Source organism: Procambarus clarkii, chromosome 65 (genome assembly GCF_040958095.1).
Source record: "Procambarus clarkii isolate CNS0578487 chromosome 65, FALCON_Pclarkii_2.0, whole genome shotgun sequence".
In the NCBI taxonomy this organism is placed as follows: domain Eukaryota; kingdom Metazoa; phylum Arthropoda; class Malacostraca; order Decapoda; family Cambaridae; genus Procambarus; species Procambarus clarkii.
Genome location: NC_091214.1, coordinates 25,037,881 through 25,052,250, shown reverse-complemented (window position 1 = coordinate 25,052,250; position 14,370 = coordinate 25,037,881). Strand labels below are relative to the sequence as shown.

At 36.9% G+C, this 14,370-nt stretch overlaps 1 protein-coding gene across 5 annotated transcripts in view; it reads right to left on the bottom strand.

Moving 5' to 3' along the window:
* The window catches only part of Pask (PAS kinase), a 112,794-nt gene that overhangs the window by 6,281 nt on the left and 92,143 nt on the right, over positions 1-14,370 (bottom strand). For all 5 annotated transcript variants that reach the window (XR_011223788.1, XM_069309651.1, XM_069309652.1 and 2 more), the window contains exons 16-25: positions 14,136-14,296; positions 12,948-13,109; positions 11,236-11,364; positions 9,404-9,526; positions 8,844-8,984; positions 7,635-7,834; positions 6,328-6,461; positions 4,748-4,885; positions 3,992-4,154; positions 2,899-3,039 (exon numbers count right to left, since the gene is read on the bottom strand). Coding sequence is in view for 4 of the 5 variants with exons in the window: in XM_069309651.1 (XP_069165752.1) it covers positions 2,899-3,039; positions 3,992-4,154; positions 4,748-4,885; positions 6,328-6,461; positions 7,635-7,834; positions 8,844-8,984; positions 9,404-9,526; positions 11,236-11,364; positions 12,948-13,109; positions 14,136-14,296 (1,492 nt within the window). In the remaining variant the exon portion in view is untranslated. The remainder of the gene's footprint in view (positions 1-2,898; positions 3,040-3,991; positions 4,155-4,747; positions 4,886-6,327; positions 6,462-7,634; positions 7,835-8,843; positions 8,985-9,403; positions 9,527-11,235; positions 11,365-12,947; positions 13,110-14,135; positions 14,297-14,370) is intronic.

Sequence of the window (14,370 nt, the reverse complement as noted above, 5' to 3'; positions counted from 1 at the left end):
GCCCAAAGTGACTACAGAAAGTTCACTCAAACATTTAGAGGCCTTTACAAACTCTATTTAGCATCATAATAGACTGCCAAATACCCCTCTTGCCAATTGTCAGTTTTCTGAGATGATCGCGACCTCCAGCCACCACTAGATAGCACCCACGCTATACACCTGGTTCCGAGTAGAACCCCATCAAATTCTGATTGACGTATATAAAATATATTTAATACAGGAGAACAAGGCAAGACTGATATGCAAGTGAAAATCCTCGCTCTGAAAATATTATTGCCATAAAATATCGTCATAGTTGCAGAGTGGGATTCCTAGAGCTAAGAATATGGAAACCTCGTCAGCCACAATAAGGCACTTATGTGTCCAAGAGGAAAACCCAACCTGAAGGAGGAAAGTTCAAATACAACATATCAATAGCATAAGCAAAAAAACCCTGATGGATATGGGCCAAATCCCTGCTACAAGCCCTGAGCGTTGATGTTGGAAAAAGGCAGCACTAGAAGGAATGCCTGGAAAGAGGCAAACTTCCAACGGGCATCCACTCAGATACACCTATGGCCAACTCAAGAGGACTATTTTGTACAACAGCTAAGAAATAGGCCTTAAAACAGGCCATAACAGTGCGAGGAATTAAGGAACAAAGATACAGCATTAATCACCCAAGAAACCTGGAACAACAAATATAAGATACCAACAAAACAAAGAATATAATCTACCTGACAATGAACAAGTCAAGTCCTAAGCAACATAGGATCTCTTCTTCAAGTGAGATGTCTCGGTTTTCACTGAAGCTAGGATGAGGATGGAAATGCACAAAAGCTTATCCTGGACCATAAACAAAGCCAGGATTTCAAAGGGGCAAATATAAATCATTAAATTTCCCAAATATTGTCACCTTTGTAATTTCCCTAAGTTTATGTAACCTTTGTAATTTTCCTACATTTATGTCACAGGTTTCTGTAGAACACTGTGCCTATGATAGGCTGCCGGTGACACTCTTGGCACGTCGGGGACAAGTACCTTTTCCATCCTCAACTTATCCCTTCCATTACCAAGATGAGTAGCCAAAACATAAAAAATTTCCAACACTACAATCTCCTAATTGTCTGCAAGCTGCTAATCACCAAATAACTCTCTAAACAATGTAATCTCCACAAATATATCTTCTCCCTAGCAATCCGATGATCGTATGGGGTGATTAAGTCTTCGTACATTTGAGCCACAGCACATTCTATACATACTGTAGGTAACTGGGACTCCAGAGCAGAAATGGGGAATTATCAAGGAGCAAAAAAAAAAAAAAAATGGAAGTTTCAATACACTTGAGCTGTATGTTTGGGTTTGTAATCATCAGTAGTTCTCTTCCTCTTACAAACCATTGTGCTCTGGTAGGGACTAATTATGTAAAAATAAAAAATAAAAAGCATTTATCTGTGAAATGGAGATCTAGACCTAGGTGCTTAGACATGTGATCTCAGACACATAGCCGCTCTCAAAGAGCCAGACAGTGCTGCTGAGGATGGGGAATATAGTATCAGGATAGATACTGAGCAGCACGTACAGTGTTGTTTTCAGTGAATGCAGCAACCTGACAAATCAAATGGGAAAGCTGAGCCATAATTAATGATGCAAAGCAGCCACTGGATAGAGGGTGTAGTGGACACCAGCCCTGATGAATCAAGTCTCAAAAGAAGAGGCTCACAATGAAAGTCAGACAACTCATTCTTCACAAGAATCAACGGAGGCATTGGAATCTTGAAAAAACTATTTTGGGACCAAAAAGTTATGAATTCCCATCTCTGATGCAGAGCACGAAGTTCACTAATGGGATTTGGCTTTCCCATAAGCCAAAGCCATCCAAGGATGTCTTATAACATACAATACCTGAATGACATGAAACCCCTAAAATGCTGAGGTCAAAATCTCCAATATCTTGTGTAAAGACCAAAGGCTCCAGCAAGGGATGAACAGGCTGAGATGGAGCAGTGCACACTCCAGAATATAGAAGGGAGGAGATGACAAACCCAACACAATATTAAGAGGAGAGGTTTTGCTAAGTCTTTATGAGGTGGCACTCCTGAAACAATTAAACAACCTGAGTGTGCCCAAGATAGTGTGTTAGTGAACCTCTTAATACCTAGTACTGGAACAAACAACCATGGAAATGAATAATGTCATCAAACCCTCAAGAGGAGACCACTACTGAAATAAAACTGAACCAGACCAGAGGAGAGACCGATTCAATATTCAATAAAATTATGAGTCAAACAAAATACTTAAACTGAGCACACACTTACAAGCAGTAATCTATGTACAGGATTTGTATGTATCCTATGCCTTAGGATACATACAGCACAAATGCTCTGCAAAGTAAAATCAAGATTTCTAAAGATGAAAACAAAGCATGTTATTGTATCTAGTTACAAGCCTGACCAACCATCATAGGGACACGTCTGGGGACCACTAACTGGTGCTGCCATCTGGTGGGGGTTGGGGATAACAGCCTCATATGGAAAATGACAGTCGGCAACAATGGTGATTGATGGTTCGTGTGATACAAAATAGGGCTTGGAAAGACTTGTTATGAGTGGACATTCAGTAGTCACAAATAGCTGGATAGATTTATTTCAGTGAGCTTTCTAGCACCAGTACAACAAAGACATTTGACAAAATTACTGCTGTGTTGGCCCAATGTCCATCTGACCAAGTAAACATAATACTAAGCATAAAGCCATTAGGGATTTATCTTGGGGGAGCAAAACAATGAGATACCACAAAGATTCCTCGTAACATTTCAGCCAAGGATTACTTTCACATGTTTAGTTATTAAAGATACCAAAGCATAAAAATGTTAAAAAACTATGCTACAGTAACAACTATTTATTCAGCATTCTGTACCTCATAGATGATGCAGATTGAGAGCTGGAGGTTCTTGATGCTCCGGCTGACTCCGACAAGTCATAAACTGGCACCTCTTCCCCAGAGTTCTCTAATGTTAATTGGGAAGAACTTATGGAGGTAGCCGAGCGTTGCATACGTCTGCAAGTTACAAGCATTATATATTATTGTTATCGTAATATATACAAGACATTTGGGTAAAGTGGAAGATGGGAATGGAAAAAAGAAACAAGTTGAATCCTTTAATTTATGCTATTTAATTTATGACCGTTTCCCACTTTCATGGCATGTAGAGAAATTTTCCCAGAGAACAAGGAAAAGTATTGCAAGGAGAAGAGGGTGGAATATATTAATTTCATAATATATTCACAAGTCATTTCATGACACCTTCTATGCACCACCAGAGTAAGGAATGATGAAGACCTAAGGCAGCTGCCAATTTTTTTTTTTATTAGAGGGATATACAAGAAATCACTGAAACAAATTACCAAATGGACATTAAGCAGAAAAACAGAACACGTTACAAAAAAAAAAAAAGAAAAAAAAAAAAAAAGAGATATGATGTGTAGAGAAAATGCAAGATCTTTATGTGTAGATCTTACAAGAAACTGTGTTAAAGAGCACATGTTGGTTGGCATGTGACTAATGGAGCAAGATGTGGTAGTGATGTGAGGAAAGGTAGGGTAAGCCAGTGAAGGCATATCATAGGTACCTCTCAACCAGAGAACATACTGCACTGCATTAGAGAGTATCCGACAAACATAAAATAGGGTTATAGTGAGCAAGGAAGAGACAGGATGGAAGTGGAAAGCAAGGTATCACAAAGCTCAATAATTGGACTATTAATGTTCCTTATGTACATAAATTCTGCAGATGAAGCAAAACTAATGAGAAGGTTAAGGATAAAACAGGACTGCACACTGCTACAGGAAGGCCTCAACTTAGCAGACAAATGGTTACCACTGTTTAATACTAAAACATGAACATTTCTCACCTGACTACGATCAAGCCTTAAATATACTAATATTATTCACAAGAAATGTGGCCCAAAAAAGCATTAGGTTCAACAGAAATTTAATGGAGGAGCACTTACACATGATCATTATCATTCTGGCTACCCTGTGGAGTGAAGGAGAGAGACCTTCTGGTATATTGCATAGTATTCTCATAGATAAAACTATTGGAAGCAGTGGATATTGAAGTATCACTCTCACTGTATTCGGTGATGTATTTCTTGGGGTGGCATTCATCGTATGCTGTTGAGGTAACATACTATTAGTACAACATATAAACTCCCTTAAACAAAAATGTTAACTATATCGTACAACTGAATATGTCACTACATATCCACACCATGTTTATTACATTTTCTTTTGTTCAGCATTATCTCCCAACATCATCATGAATGATTTTTGTTGTCTATAGAGCATTAAAGTATACAATACTCAGGTTCAAAGGTCAGGCATCAAGTCCACGTTGCTCAAGACAGGAATGATTTGTGTCGAGATAAAAATCCTTTATGTTGGTGCTTGCAGAATGTGCCTTTAATATAACTCCAGGTACCTCTTTCTAAATATTTTATTTCTAATTTTTAGAATCCCAGCAGCATGACTCTCTAGTGTGGTATACCTCTCTTCTCTCCCTAAGTCTTATGAAAACTAATGAAAATATTATTGATAAGCCTATTTACCAATGTAATGTTCCATGCATCTGTGTTTTCTAATAAATTTTCACTCAATTATTGCATCTTCAGTATTTAATTTAATTATCTTATCTATTCATTCATTATGTATAAACTGCCAACTTTCACACAACCTCCAACCACATCTAAAAACTCCAGATTACTCACAACATCTGACAACCTCATGGAAAACATATTCCTCCAAATTACACTCCAGTTGTGTCCACGGATGTGCCGCCACTTCATCCATGGTCATACGAGCTCTGGGGTCTTTCTCCAGCATCCCCGTCAGAAGGGAGCACAGCTCTGCCAGTAAAAGTTCACTTAGTTCACAGAATACAAATTATAATAACTTTACTAACTCATAACCTTGAAATAACAATGTGAATGCAAAACAACTAGATAAAACTTAAATAATTTATAATTTTCTTCATCCACATTTACACCTCAAATGAGAATTAGTTGTGCAATATGTTGAAAACCTTAAATATCAAGGGTTTAAGACTTAATACTATCCTATCAAATACTGAAAAATAGAATTATAAACACACCCTAAATTCTCTTCAAGAGGCTGGATTTAGTGATGCAAATTAGATATGAATGAATGCCGATATAAATGAAAGATATGAAGCATGCTGGGGTAATAAAGGTAATTACATAATTAATATGTTTTACTTCCCCAGAACACCCACATGGTACATCAGTGACTATTCTGTGTGCTAAGATAATTGATATCAACCGTCAATCATTGGTTTCTATCTTTATGACACCTGAGTGTCTCTTGCAAAAACTACAGTATTTCAGGAAATTAGGGATGGCAGAAGACCGGTAACCGACACTCAAAGGCTAGAAAACACGAGTATAAAGAGTTATGGTATGTCTACAACAGAGAACTATATGAATGGACAGCACAAAACATCCATTAGATAGTGTGACACTGCGAGTGCTAGAATTAGGCTGGGATATCGATATCTATGGCAAGTGGCTGCAGGCACTGAATCCCCCAATGGTGATCATTTCAATTTTAAACCATGTGAACAAGAGCTGGTACATACTCTCCAACACTATATATGTGAATTAATTATTTCAGACCAAATAGTATGAGGTACTTTGAGCTCTGTAACAACTTCATACACTCACAAACATTGGAAAACATTCTTCCGCTGTACCCAGATTTGGCCAGTGCCAGCTATTAGATCAGACTTGCTGCTCTCCTGATCCCATGTATGACTAACCATCCTGCGAGATGGGGATATTAGATGAGCTAGTTTTTTTATGTACAATCTTTAATATTTCATATAGAATAGGGTAGCAGCACATTGCTGTGTATACCTAAGCCATTAATACAAACATTTCTATGTAACTGATCATCTCAAGAACCTCTGTACCTTTACTTATACTCACAATGCTGTCACCACTCTGAATGAATACACAGATCAGAGAACTGGTTGGACAACTGTCATTCAGCTGGGGAACTAGATGATAATTTACTGATACTTTGGCATGCAAGCTCAAATAGCTCCTGACCTTCTTTTTCCCCAGCTACTACTAGGACAGGAGAGAGAATATAACTGGGGGTACTCAACGGATTCTTGGCCATACTAATCAGTACTTACAAGTACTGATTTCCATGGCATTACAGTAATCCATTGCTCAACACTCAAGAAGTATGCTCTTACCCTCTCTATTTCCCTTAGTACTCTATCTTCAAAGGAATCACAGTTTAAGAAAACAACCTGATAACCCACCATGTGAATGCACTACGGGGAAGGTTAAGTCGCCTTTGATAGTTTCATCAACGTCGTAAAAAGGGTTTTCTCCATACATCAGAGTGTAGAGGGTAACTCCTAGGGACCAAACTTCTAACTCATAGCCACTGTACCTGCAAGAAAATTTTGCATCTAAGAAAGAAATTCATCATCATGTCATGTCAAAAATTAATTTATCCCTACTTGTCTTGCATTGTCTCCATGTATGGCTGCTAAAAACACTTTTATACCATATGTAAGTTATAGTCAACATTTGTGAACACAATTTGATATACAATATTCAGGTATAAATTAATTAAACTACAAGTTAGTTGTGGTGATAAAATGATGGAGAACACTCGACAAAATATTGAGATTCCACCAATCAAAGAAGACTTTGCAAACCGGAATTATTCAAGACTTAGAATACTAAGTAACCTAACAAACAAAGAAGGGGAACCATCAACTCCAGTGTATACTTAGTATTTATAAATTAAATTTGTATATGGAGTGATGAAACTATCATGATCGACTCTAAACTAGTCATCAAACCACTAAAACGCTGCTCCAGGAAAAACTGGATCTTTGTCACTAACCCAAGGGTAGAAAGTTACAGTAGGCACACATTGCCAGCCAGGAAAAAAAAATCCCCATTACCCTCATGAATGCAAGCACACAATGTTATCATACATCATACTAATCAAACTACACATCAGCTCATGTTACAGTATCTAAATGACCTACAAAGCCAAAAATGGTTGGCTTATTACCCTGTGCTCCCTCATCTCTACTATTCACCCGAATCTCTGTCCAAGATTTCCTGTAATCTTATCCTAGCCCTTCCATCCTCTGCTTATGTCTGTTTCTCATCTGATTCCAGAGAAGACTTAATATTCAATAAATGCTTGGAATACCATTATTATAGTTTTTACTGTTTAAGATAGTAAATGAAAAATGACAGGCTACTTCTGGCAAAAATGAATGACCAGACTCTCATTATATAATTATCAAACTATCAAATACATCAATTGAATTTGAAAATTATACAAAATGACTCATTAAGTACTCTTATTACCCAGTTTCTACCTTTCATGGTGTTGGGAGGCTTCAGCCTGCAGAAATGACGGTCTTTGAGCTTGTGAACTGTTTAGTAAATATTAAGCTGCCATGATCAAGATAAAAGATACACAGTTCATCAGAAAATAAGCAAGGACTTCGTGATATCTGAACCAGGACAGAATAAACCCATGCCAAAGCGTGTTGTGTTAATGAGATTCCTTATGACTGTTATTTAACTTATAACATACCTGTTTCCTTTAAGCACTTCAGGACTGCAATATTCCACAGTTCCGGCAAACTGAGAAAACAACTTGCCAGGTTTGGTAAACGCCGAAGAACCAAAGTCAATGAGTTTGACGTGGAATTTGTTATTTAATATCACATTCTCATCTTTGACATCTCGATGTATGATGCTCAGAGAGTGAAGGTAGGTTAGAGCAGAGACAATCTGTTCACATGCAAAGAAATAGACAAAATTAAAGGTTTACTACATGCATGTAAATTACAACAATATGAAAGGAAGGAATTATTAGGGGGAAGTGCCAAGCCAATACAGCTATATAGCACTTAGGAGGGGTCAGGATTAGTATTTGGGATGGGACGGGGTTAAGGAATACTGCCCAACCACTTGGACGGTTTGGGGATTGAATGCCAACCTGCATAAAGCGAGACCGTCGCTCTACCGTCCAGCCCAAGTGGTTGCAACAATGTGGAACTCATCAAAGCATATACAATTCCCATATAGATGGGTAACTTACTATAGTATATTCACAAAACTTTGTGTATAGGACATTTACAGTACCATACAGTACTTAAATTATTTTCAACAACAATTTCATTTGTAAAATTTAACTTCTGAAAAGTTTGAAGTACAGTACTTACATATCCAATATTTATTAATATGACAACTATAACTAATAACAGGTGCAAACATTTCCTATGCTTGTTTCTACTAAAGTTGAGTGTCCCGAACAGGAACACATTTGACTAAAACTTCCATTTATGGTTCCACGATTCAAACGTTGAAGCAGCTCAGTATCCATTTACTACAGTACACCTCTCATGATGTGTTCAAATTTGTTTAGGTAAATATCTAAAATGAGCCTTGAATATATAAAACAGAAATGCTACAATGAATCTAGCCAAGAAATAAATACTTAGTGCAGTGTATTATAAGTTATACCTAAATGATAATTATACATGGTTTTACACACACACACACACTACCAGTCTTGATAAATGCACACTTGACTGAACCCTATGATCTTAAGAGTTCAACAATAATTCATTCGGAAGTACAACCTGACTTACTTGGAGTTCGGAAGTCACCATCCAGTACCACAATCTACGTTCAAAATGTTTATTAAATTTTTGTTGTGTGAATGATTCCAATTCAAGATTTCTAGTGTACACAGAAGCATGTACTCATAAATGAAAAAATCAATGATGTGACTGACCTGTCTGAAGATATAAGCCGCAAGAGATTCATCAAGTAGTGGATTACGGTCGATGAACTCAAACAAGTCCATACCTGCACCCCATTTCTCCATTACTAGTTGAAAGTAATCATCGTTTTCAAACATATCAAACACACATACCTGCAATAAAATTTAGTTTCACTTCATTCCTTTATTAGACTTCCTATATATATATTACAAATGTTATATTTTGTTACTTTGGGGTTATTCACTTTAAAAACAATCCCCCAGAAATAACAAACAATTTGCATGTTGGATCTTGTGATATATACACTTGCTAGACACACAAAGTTATTATGTTTGATTATAATGCACCAATTAAAATTTTGTTTAAGAAAGTTTAAGGCCATAAGGTAACATTATAAATTACATTATTTTGCAACTGGCACCTAAGTGTAACATATTACTGTACCCAAAAATTTGTCTGCACGTATTATTATTATTATTATAATGATTATAATTTTCTCTTTTGACACATCTCTCTTCTCAGCCATAATATGAGACACGAGCCTCACATAGCAAAGTACTAAGTTACTCACAATGTTGGGATGATCTAGGGTCATAAGAAGCGACACTTCTAAAGGCACTCTTTTACGTAGAAGGAGGTCATCAACCCAGCTGTCCTGATACACTTTACTCTTCTTAATAAACTTAGTTACCACCTGTAAAAAAAAGAGTTTCATAGATTAATTTAGATTAAACCTAAAAGGAGGTTTCACAAATTAATTCTGCCAATAATAGCAACTATATTATGGTAATGGCTCTGTAATAATTAAAATATCAAGGAGTTATAATTTGCAAATAAGTATTGATTGCAGAGGAATATCAAGTAAGCACAGATACATAAAAGTTATTATTATACAGAAAAAAAAGACAGAAAACAGAAAAAGACAAAAAGAATGGAGGGTATTTCAAGTATGCATTGTTTCTATATGAACGAGAAAATAACAGCAACAAGCTGCTAAAGTGGTAGAGAGGAGATCTGAGCAAAATATGTATGAATGAAGTGCAGGAAATAGTCAAGTCAGTTTTAATATCTGGAATGTATAATTGCCAAATGATAATTTTATACAATCTAAATTGAGAACAGAATCGACCAAGGAAGGAAAGTGGCCGATGTATAGAGAGTGATGTCTAGGAAAAACAAGATTGACATACGTGGCTAGAGATATAAAGGAGTGTTAACTTATGAATGGTTAGAAGATGATGATGTATGTGAAATATCAAGTTTGAGCAATAGAAATGGATAATCTAAGAAACGTGTGTGAAGTACTAGGAGTGTAGATACATCAGTAAATGAAAATGTCAGGTGGTGATGTGATGCGCAAAAATTCAACAGAAGGATTGAGGAGAGAGAACCGAGAAAGTTTGGATACAGTGAACATATTGATGAGCGAGTGAGTAATCGACTGAATACACACTCGGAGACATGGTGCGTACGTATTCAGTTTGAGGAAGCATGGAACAAGTGTAAACAACTGAACATGTGGAAATCAAGTAGTATTCTAATACTTCAATTATCAGAAGAAAGCACCACGACCGGAAGGTGATGTTGCACCTATAGGATATGGAAAGTGACAAGGCCAGGTAGAAGCAGCATTTGTAAGGAGGGAGTGAATGTATCTGAATAAAGGTATTTGACAATAACACACGCTTTTGTCTTCTCTGGGCTGACACTTCCCCACCCAATGCAAGTGGAAAGGTAATGATAATGTATACATAACACAGTGTTGCTTTCATGTCAGCTGTTCATCTCATTATCATCATAGTGCACACATATCATGAACAACCAATTCTTCCTCTGATCAGTCCAGGCAACCATTATGAAAATCTATTATAGTACAGTAATGATACAAAAAATAGGGAAAATTAAATAAGGCAAAAATTTAATGTGCCAAGTCTCAAGATTCAGATAACCATGATGAGATGAAAAAACAATACATAAAAGCAACAGAGAAACACATTCTGAGAGCCAACAAACACTTGATGAACATTAAGCCCAACCACTTGAACTGGATGGTAGAGCGACAGTCTCACTTCTTGCAGGTCGGCTTTCATTTCCAGACCGTCCAAGTGGATGGACATCATTCCTTTCCCCCGTCCCATCCCAAATATTTATACTCATATCCTATCCCAAGTCCTTATCCTCATATCCTATCCCAAATCCTTATCCACATATTCATTCCAAGTGATAATGGTTCATTGCTTTCTCCTGATAATTACCTTACCTTGATGAACATTAAAACAAATCCAGTGTCTACTGCAATAAATTATACATGAAAACTTAAGAGAATGACTGGAGATGTTTCAACAATGTTCATATTACTTTGCTTAATAAGATGCAAACCAACTGCTAAGTGTTGAGACATACCAAGAGACCATCACTATTGTGGACGCTCATCTTGACACATCCAAATGCTCCTTTTCCAATTTGCCGCAGGACTGTGTAGTGTTTACTGAAGTCTCCTGCTACTAGAAGTTCTTCTCCCTCATCTGGGCACTAGAATTAAACATTAAGTAGTAAAATGAATTGCAATACAGTTTATGCTAGCAAGAGGTCAAGTGGTCTAGCTTTCAGAGTACAGTACTGCAAAAGACCAAAATTGATACACAGAATTTATGTGGTTTGTAAAATACAGTAATAGAATTTAAATATTCAGAGATAATAGTATATGAACAATGGTGCCAGTATAGGAGGAAGGAAAAGGGGGGTTCCATACAAGTAGGGAAGCTCCACAAAGGAAAAGAACCTTCCCTGAGAGGCAGGAAAGTGTTCCAGAATGATAGGGAGGGTTGCATGTATATACACACACTTATCTGTAGTGTGGGAATGAATATTAAAAACAACTTAAACTTGAGGTGATTGTAATGTACACTTTAGAGGCTGGATTTATTCACCCACTATGCAAAACACTTATTCAGCTGAACAAGTGTTAAGCAAAGTTGGTGATGTGCAGATTTGATTAACATGCAGGGCCAGAGTTCACAGACTTGCAGGAAAGTTTATAGACCTGGTTCATCTGAACTATATTAGGGAAATGGCACCACCTTTAAAAAATATGATTTAAGGATAGGATCCTTTAATACACTGGCAATGAGGGGTGGAATTTCTTTACAATCAGGTTCTCCTGCATCTAAAGTCAGATGCCCTTCATTTCAGTTGAAAGAAATTTTGTTCAGTGAAATTAGGCTATGGGAAGAGTAGAAAATATAAGGATTAATGGCGACACTTTTAACATGGGTCCAAATACGGTTTAAATAATTTTCTCAGATGAACGAGACGTAAGGAGAAACAGGCATAGCAAAAATGTCTCCTAAAAGCATCTGCGGATGTATCGAAATGGGGTTGATCCCATATAGTACTGAACAGAATTGAAGTACTGAACAGTATAAAGACGTTGGATAAATAAAAATGGAAGTTTGCTTAGGAAATACTATAGGTCCTCTAATAACATTAAGCTAGAACATGACTGAATAACTAGCAAAAGTTTTGTGTTGTGGTTACCCTTGGGTAGGAAAATCCCTGAGGAAATAATGCATCAGAGATACAGATAGGAAAAATTTAAATAATACATGAAGAAATCTAGTTAGTTTCTGCTCATCCAAGGATGACATAACACGAGGGGGAAACAATTACCACGTAACGTGATGGAGGTGGGGGTCCCCTGATGGTTTCAAACGTGGGTTGGACATGTATATGTGTGGGATTGGGTGGTTATAAATAGGAGCTGTCTCATATGGGCCAATAGGCCTTCTGCAGTTACCTTTATTCTTATGTTCTTATGAGGGAAATAAAGCTATTCCCGAATGTATATATATATACTTATGAAGTATATATACATGGGGGGAAGACATTTAACTATTACACACATTTGTTGGTACTGTAACTGCAGCTGAGCGGCGCTTGCTCCTTTTCAGAAATTTTTAACTAATGAGTAAAATTATTTAGTAATATTTATTATGATCTTTAATGTCTTTGCCAGAATAAAGCTGACATTTCTGGCGAGAACTCCCAGTAGGAATAAAATGATAAACGAAATAAGAAATATGGCCAGTACAGTATAGAGGAGCGTATATACATACACTAGAAGAAGTGTCTCGGTTACCCCTCCTGGAATGGTTGAGGGAATACTCGGCCCCAGAACTGCCATCAGTACTAGTCTGACTGTTCTCAACATCATCATCTGATGAATCAGAGTCTTCTTCAAGATCAATCACCTCCTTCTGTGCTTGGGCTTTGATAGCCTGTAAATAACATTAAAGGTTCATTATGCAACATCCTGTAAACAAAATCTGATATATTAACTTGCTTATTTAGTGACAGCAGCAATAGACAGGCCTAAAAAAACCTGCATTATTAAAAAACCTAAAAGCAAGCAATTGAATACATTAAAGATTTAACTGTAATAAAGCTTTTGCTGTGATTGACAATGATTTCACTAGGATAATGTTACAGGCCACCAGTTTGTGCCCAGAAGAAATGTTCATGCTTCACTGTAATAGTGACAAATCTATTATTAATAACTCAAGAGAAATCACATTAATGTGATATATCAAAGAACAAATCCACAGGAGCCTTGATGAGGGTTCGAACCTATGAGCCAAGTGTTCCCAGATGTGTTCTAGTCGACTGTATCACAACATGTGGGCCTGCGGGCCGCTCCAAGCAACAGCCTGGTGGACCAAACTCTCACAAGACAAGCCTGGCCTCAGGCCAGCTTGGGGAGTAGAATAACACCCAGAACCCCATCAAGCAGCTATGATTGTGAAAAGAATCTTTTGAATATGTGGTGGCACAGTTGACTAGAGCGCATCTGGGAACACTAGCCTTGATGAGGTAGGAGCCCTCATCATGGCTCCTGTGGATTTGTTCATAAATAACTCTCTAAAACTGAATCATAAATGTTAATTCTGGATTTGAATTCCAAATTGAAACTTTTAATTTTGTTTTATATTCAATAGATATGTAAATATGTAAAATGTTAAATAATAATTATGCATAATTACTTGCAAGGAACCAGCAATAACAGATGACTTTAGGCTACAGATAATGATTGTGCATTACTTACAGCTTTCACTAGAGTAACAATTTTGTTATATGACTATGATTCTGAAAATATTTAGATATGCATAAAAGAAAGGGCAAAGATTATTTAAAGGCTATAAATATTTTGAAGGTTCATTAACATATATCATTAAAATATAAGTGGAGATTAAATAAGAAAAAATAACTTGCTTTAAACATCTAGGTTACAATATTGCTTAACTTACATTGCCTAAAGATGCCTCGGTAGTCTCACTGAACGTAGACGCTAGAGTTAGATTGGTATGGGATTTACCGCCCTCACCCGGCTCCTCTGGATCACGTAATATCCACACACAAAAATGTGGCCTGCCATTTAGCTCAATGCGACGAATTTGGTAGATGATCACTGTAAAACCCCACAGTTACCTTCAATATACAATTTACAGGACAAATTCTCAAGTGCATACATTATTAAAAGGC